We start from the raw sequence: 7,147 nt of genomic DNA, 5'->3' as shown, positions 1-7,147 counted from the left end.
GCTGAGGCAACACTTTCAAAATCACTTCAGATGAATGGAAGTTCTATTTTTAAATAATTTTCCTGAGTTTAGCTCTCAAGATGTTTGCAAGACGACACAGAGATCACATCAAATTCTGATCTTTGGGTTTCAAAATCTACTTTTTCCATTAGAGAATTAAAGACTCCACTGCCTGTTTGTAAGTGACAAGCTCAGAATTACTCTGTCAGTGGTAATGCCCCGTAATTGTAGAATCCAATCATTGTTACTTAATTTCCCATCCACCAAATATTGTCCCAAGCTCACGCTTTCCTTGAATCCATTCTTTCAACAAATACTTACGGAGCATTTACTCTGCTAGTTACTAGGTTTGAGCGCAGAGACTCAACAGGGAACATAATATACAGTCCGTGCCTAGCGCACTTAGTACATTTAGGGAATGAAATGGAATTCAATGCCATCTAGTTTCTTGGTGCCTCTTTGAGATGGTTATAGACACCCCAAAGAGTAATAAGGTCTGGGCTTGTGATTTCATGTAACAATCGTTGAGCGTGACCATGACAGATCTGATACAGACACTTGAATGTCTCCGGTTATGGTTACCTGCATGTTAAATTATCAGAGGTCCAAAGGTTTAAAACCTATTTTTATTCGCTAATACTTTTCCTCCATATGGGCACGCTGAATACCAAGCTAACTTTTAGAGTTCAACTTTCTCACCTTTTAGGGAAAGAGGGAAAAACACATAAAATAAATTTTAAAAAGTAGTGAGATTAGCTCAAGATCCTCTTCTTTAATACAAAAACTACGGAGAAAACATGGCAACATAAAGACTGTTTACCCAAGCTGAGGCTGACCAACTTTGATGTTCAAGGAACCCTAAGGCATTTCCTTTTCTTAGAGAATGTCTGAAGGAGTATGAACCAATCTGGCTGCTGAGAGTAAGTAAATTACATCCACCACATTTCCACCGCCTCAACGCTCGACCCAGCACTGCTACTAAATATATAAACTTGGGACGACAGCAGAGAATAAATACTGAGTGTAAGGGAGTTACAACACGACACTTCTTCAAAAAAACAAAAACAAAAACAAAAACAAACCCGAGCCAAAGAAAGACAATGGGAAAGACACAGACAGATCTTTTAGGCGAGACCGCTAAAAAAACGTGTTGCCGTGCAATACAATCTTAGGATTCGTTAATTTTTTTTTTTAAACACACACCTCTGAGAATCTCAGTCGAGGAGTTGGGACTCTAATTCAAAAATGAAACCGAACCCAGAAGAAATCGGTTTCTTCTGAACAGTCATGGGCTTCTAGAATGCTTTTTAGGAAATTATAACTAATTAGCCTATTCATATGTGTAAGTTTTAAGCATATCCAAATTTTACACATGTCTACATAAAGGGGAGAAGAGGAAAGAGCCATATTCAGCTAGGTAATTCAAATAATTTTTTTCCCCAAGTTAATCAGCGACGCCATGAGGCAAACCTTATCTTGCCTAAAAAAGCAGAGATGCGTGATGAGTTAACATTTAAAAAAGTTCATTAGTTAACATTTAAAGGAAATTGTCCTGCTAACCCATGGCATTCTTCCAAAAATGTGGTTAAGCAATGAACGCAAGCTCAAATGTGCCTAGACACGTGACACATAAACCGATGCCATTATCAACTGTAAAGTAAAACACCCAAACCAGCTGTTTTCTATTCTATAATAAACTATATACCCCGATTATATATACACAGGTGTGCTTGTAAACTAAATCCGATTAACACGTGTTAAACTTAATAGATTCCCGTGGTCTCCAGATGCCAGACTGGATACAAATTAGGGCACTGCTTTGGTTACTCTTTGAAACATTTGAATCTGTGCTGAGAATAAGTGAAAAGCAAAACCCCGATAACTTAGACACTGTGCTGGCTAACACAATACCTGCCCTTCCCTGTTTAGTAGCCATCCTCTATAGTTTGACAGGAATTATAATTAGAAATAATGAGAGCAATGTCCTCAGTTACTCCACCTTTAAATTATATTTCTCAAAGACTTATCCTGTGAAATGACTAATGATTATCCTACCCTGTTCATGTGAGAACTTAAGAAACCTCCCTCAGAATTCCGTGGCAGCTTTACATCCGGAAAAGAGCCATATACGCGTAAGAAAAGCTCCCACAAGTGTCACTTTTGAAATTCAAAGACGGCCTTAGCCAAAAAGACATTGCAAAAGTAAAATTACACATTTTATTCATTCATTCCATCAGCTGAGAATCGCTCTATTGTACAAATACAGCATTGTACAAAAAAATCACAAAATGTTACAAAATAAAAAAGTACAAACTGCAGTACTTAATAAATAGGACTGAAAGTAGTTAAAGTGGAAATAAGATAGATTTCAGGTTGGGAACATTGTTTGACCCAGCAAACCATACAAGATCTGTTTACAGACATTTTTATTTGTACATAATACAGGGCAATCCTATTTTGCCTTTTGAGAGAATTTAAAAGGAATAAAATATTAAGACGGTATTCTCCTGCTGTGAAACAACCGCCACGGTTGATTCAAGGCATTTATGCTGTTAGTTCTTCAAATCTCTTAGTTGAATCCGAGAAGCTATACAAAGCAGGAGGCTTATCTTGTCACAAAGTTAAAATGCTTCTATAACAAAATGACAAATATAAATAAAAACGGTTCAGAGCACCAATCTACTCTAAATGCCAACCAAAGTACAAGAAGAGTTGTCACTGTACCATCAGCAAACATCAGACTTTCATTCAAGTAAGCTGGTACTATCCCTTAAAGAAAACTCCCACAACCTTCCCCTAAGTATTTCTCTTTAAAAGGTTTACCATTTCTAGAAAAATAATGATTTCCAAAACAACACATCTGGTTTTCATCAAAATGGAATGGGCCCATCAGTCTGGTAACACGAACGCATCGATATCCACTCGAAATAATTATCTAAGAATCGTAAAATTCAAAGTGAACAACATAAAATCACTACTAAATCACAAAACTCTGTTCAAAGTAAGAAACTTCACGTAAAGCGCTTCTCCGGATTTATGCTGGAAAGCTGTCAAAACGGAACACACGTCATAGGTGAAGGTACACCAATTTTTAAAAATGTTGTGCAAAAATACATTTGTGTAGAAAACAGATGACCAGGAATGAACAAATTTACACCGTGAGAAACTAGCTTGCAAATTAAGTAGTGCCAACTTTATACAGCAAATTATAAATAGCAGGAGGACAGTAGGATCACCGAAAGCCATCATGAAACATCATTTAGGTGCCCAGCAACCTTCAGCTCTGAGGAGGAAACATTCAAAAAAATGATTAAGGCATTACACCTACAGTAAATCTACTAGGAAGTTTAAAAGTGCTATTACCCTGATCAGAGTTCATAATTCTCCCGACACAAATCACGTATGCAATTCTCCCAGGGTGTGGGTTTTCAGCCACTTCAAGAGCATGCATTTTGTTCAATATACATTTTGGACAGGGATATGGCCATGGATTTGGCAAGTTCCTCATCGCGTTTTCTCTGCACTTGAGTCTGTTTGCACCAACTGTCATACTCTGGGTTAGGATAGGAGTGATCGAACACCGCATCATAATGTCCATTACTGAGCCAACTGAGCCAAATACTAGGCCTTAGGGAATCCTCTGGGCCCAAATAGTGAATCATGGTAGACACCGTGGGGCTCTCCAACCTCCCTCCAGTAGTTAAATGTATATTCACATTCAGCATCTGCCCCATGGCCAGCAGCTCCGGGTACCCGGCCCACGCCCCGTCTTGAGCAGCAGCGATGATGAACTCCCCCACGTCGCCCTCAATCAGGGGGCTAAAGTGGTCAAGGTGATCGGCGATGTAATGCACCGTCTGTTCCCTCAGCTCTCGGTGCAGGCTCTGGTCCCCGTACACCGTCTTGCTGACCGCCCGGTAGAGGCAGTTGCCGTCGGGAATGATGTGGAAACGGTACTTATTCCTCTGTCGCAGGTACTTGTCCTGCCTCTCCACCTCCGCCAGGTACAGGGCCAGTTTCTCGTCTCTGGGATCCGACCTGGAGACGATCACCGCCTCGGCCCCGCCGCTCTGGGCGGCCTCGCCGCCCCGCGCCGGGGGCGCCTCGGCCTCCGGGTCGGGCCGCCGTGCCTCGTCCGCGGCGGGAGGGTCGCTGCGGTCGCCCGCCCTCTCCCAGCCCCGGAGGCTCCTGTCCGCCGGGTGCTCCTCGCCCCACGGGCCGGGGCTGGGCTCCGGGCTCCCCGGGGGCGGCGCGGGGCCTCGGTGCTTGGCGGCGGCCAGGGCCTGGCGGTGCTCGCTCAGTCGGAAGTTTCTGTCGGGGCCCTCGCGGGCCGCGTCCAGGCCCGCGGGCTCGGGGCAGTCGGGCCTCAGCAGCTCCTCCAGCAGCCAGGCCGAGGAGCCCCGGCGCGGCGGGACCGGGGCGGCGGGCGCCGGGGCCAGCAGGAGGCAGCGGCCGCGCTGGGCGGCGGGCGCCGCGGCGCCGGGCTCGGGCCCGTGCAGCAGGAGCCGGTCGGCGCCCAGGGCCCGCACCGTGATCTGCGCCGTGGACGTGTAGTGCGGCGGCAGCGGCGGCTTGCAGGACCCGCCGGGCGGGCCGGCGGCGGCCGCGGCGGGGGCGGCGGCCCCGGACACCATCTCGAAGCAGGAGGAGAAGGCGGGCATCTTGGCGGCGGGGGCGGCGGCGGCTTCTCGGGGCTCGGCGGCCGCGGCAGGCTGGCACTCACCGGTCTCGGGCTCTGGCTCGCCGCTGGCGGGGCCCGGGGGCTGCAGCGAGACCTTGAAGGGGGCGGCGGCGGCGGCGGCGGCGGCGGCGGCGGCGGCGGCGGCGGGAGGAGCGGGCGCTGCGGCCGTGGGACCCGGTCCCCCGGCTGGGTAGTGGGTGCAGACGCTGCTGTAGAGCTGCATGTCCCTGCCCGCCGCTCGGGCCCCTTATAGGCGCGGCGAGCCCCTGTGAGGGGGACACACCCTCCGGGCCCGGGGGAGGGGGCCGGCCCGGCGCGATGACCCAGTGCCCCTAGAATAGAAATGACCGAAGGGCCACCGGCCGCCGGCGCGTCAAGAGCCGCAAATAGCGCCCGGGTCCCCGCCAAATTCCTGCTGCGCCACAACGCGCGGTGGGGGCGGGGAGGGGACGCGCGCTCGACCCCGGCCGGCGCGCTCGGCCCGCAGACCCGGGGCGCCGCGCCCGCCTGCCGCTGCTCCGGCCCGCGGCGGCCGCTGGGGACTGTCGGAGGAAGCCGCCCGCCCCGCTGGAGCGCGTCCCGACAGCGAGGAGCAGTGCAGGGCCCGCGGAGGGGCCGGGAGGCGGGGCCGCGGTTGTTTACCTCAGGCCGCGCGGCCGCGTCACGTGGGCCCGTTGGAATGCGCGGCTCGTCGCGGCGCCCCATTCAACAGCGCGGGCTCGCCCCGCCCCCCGGCCCGCGCCCCGCCCCGCCCCCCGGCCCGCGCCCCGCCCCGTTCGGCGGACGCCATGGGCGTGGCCGCGGCGCTGGTTGGGGCGGGGGACGGGAGCGCGCGCGCGCGCGCGCGCGCGCGCGGGCGGGGCGCGGGCTGGAGAGCGCTGCGCCGGGGTGGCCTGCGCGGGCTAGGCGTTCCTGGCCGCGGCGGGCGAGGAGGCGGTGACAGCTCTCGCCTGCTCTGCCGCAGGTTTCGGTGCTGCGCCATCCTGCACTGCGGCTGCGGATTGTGGCGGGATGGGCGCCGCTCAGGGAAGCTACGATGCTTTCACAGCGTGCGTTTCGGAGGAAGTTTTCATGCTCGGAATGGAGGACGGAGCGCCTCCTTAAAACCTGCGTGGCCTCTGCAGGGCCCTGGCACCACTGCCATCGTTTTGACTCAATTCTTTGGATTAAAATGTTAACGTAGCGTGACGCCTCGCGTCCTCCCTAGGACCTTGCTGCCCTGCTTAACCGAAAGCAACTTTTCTGCACCCCCTACCCCCTGTCGACTGGCAAATACATGCATAACTTGGGCGAAAGGAAGCCCTTCAAACAGCCTTTCGAAATACCAAATGCCTAACTACCTCGGGCCCTTGGCAAATAGAGGCGGCTACTAACCGTGGGTCAGAGTCGTGATGCATACCGAGGTCGTGTAGAATAGTGAAGACTTATGTTCAACTGTTAGTTGTACCCTCTCGGTAAAACAGAGCTAGAATACTCCTGTGATCAACCGCGGACTGACTTTACAGGAGCGGCAGCTTTTGCTGCATGCTGAGCTTTGATCACGTGCAAGTAACAGGCCCTAAACGTTCAAATTGAACCTGGAAGCTCTTCCGTAGTTTTAAGAAAGGGGGAAGTAGGGGCGCCTGGGTGGGCTCAGTTGGTTAAGCATCCAACTCCTCGTTTGGGCTCAGGTCGTGATCTCATGGTTCATGGGTTCAAGCCCCACATGGGGCTCTGTGCTGAAGTCTGGAAGCCTGCTTGGAATTCTGTCCCCCTCTCTCTCTCTGCCCCTCCCCTGCTCGCTCGCCCTCTCTCAAAAATAAATAAACTTTAAAAAAGGTTTTTTAAAAAAGAAATGGGGAAATAGCCGCGGGCTACGGTGTACGCGTCCGCCCTCCCTCAGCCTTCCGTTGAAATGTAAATTCCATGAATGAAAATACTTTGTCGCGTTCGCTGTTACGGTGACCTAGCAGTGTACCTGGCACACAGTTGGGGCTAATATTTACTGAATGAATGAATTAACGGAGAATGTGGGTCCCCAAGGTTTTAAAGTTTGGAGAAACCAGAACTGGGATCCCGGTCTCCTGGCACTGGCCAGGGCTTTTAATTTGCCACGGTAGGCGGGGCCGGCGGAGGTGCGGCTTTGGGGACGGTCGGAATCCCAGCAGTTGGCCCTTTGCTTGGGTCATGCCAACCGGTTAGGTAAATCCAGGCAGAAGGAAATAAAAACTGCTGGTGGGCTAGTTTGAAAGCTTGTAGCCCCCATGGCTCACTAGAAAAGGGAGAGATTACTTAGATTTCATCACTGCTTTTGTGGGCGTGTCCGTGGCTCTGTGTATTAAGCACATCACACTGAGGTCTACCTTTAGCCCGAGTAGTTGGTGTTCTGAAACAGGAGACAAGACTTAAAAAAAAAAAAAAAAAAAAAAAAAAAAAAAAAAAAAAAAATCCCTCAACATTTACTAAGCACCCTTTATGTGCCTAGCA

General features: G+C 51.1%; 1 protein-coding gene across 1 annotated transcript; it reads right to left on the bottom strand.

Annotated features, from left to right (window-relative positions):
• Positions 1 to 2,203: 2,203 nt before the first annotated feature.
• OTUD1 (OTU deubiquitinase 1) lies at positions 2,204 to 5,028 on the bottom strand. The gene has a single exon (XM_045463775.1). It carries the CDS (start codon positions 4,902 to 4,904, stop codon positions 3,438 to 3,440), a length of 1,467 nt encoding a protein of 488 aa, XP_045319731.1. The 5' UTR covers positions 4,905 to 5,028; the 3' UTR covers positions 2,204 to 3,437.
• Between the last annotated feature and the right edge of the window lie 2,119 nt (positions 5,029 to 7,147).

The sequence above is a fragment of the Leopardus geoffroyi genome, chromosome B4, assembly GCF_018350155.1.
Source record: "Leopardus geoffroyi isolate Oge1 chromosome B4, O.geoffroyi_Oge1_pat1.0, whole genome shotgun sequence".
Lineage (NCBI taxonomy): Eukaryota > Metazoa > Chordata > Mammalia > Carnivora > Felidae > Leopardus > Leopardus geoffroyi.
The sequence above is the reverse complement of the archived record's forward strand: the minus strand, read 5'-3'. Positions and strand labels throughout refer to the sequence as shown.

Bases quoted from the DNA above. Each gene is read 5' to 3' on its own strand.
- OTUD1 (XM_045463775.1), bottom strand. From the start codon at position 4,904: ATGCAGCTCTACAGCAGCGTCTGCACCCACTACCCAGCCGGGGGACCG.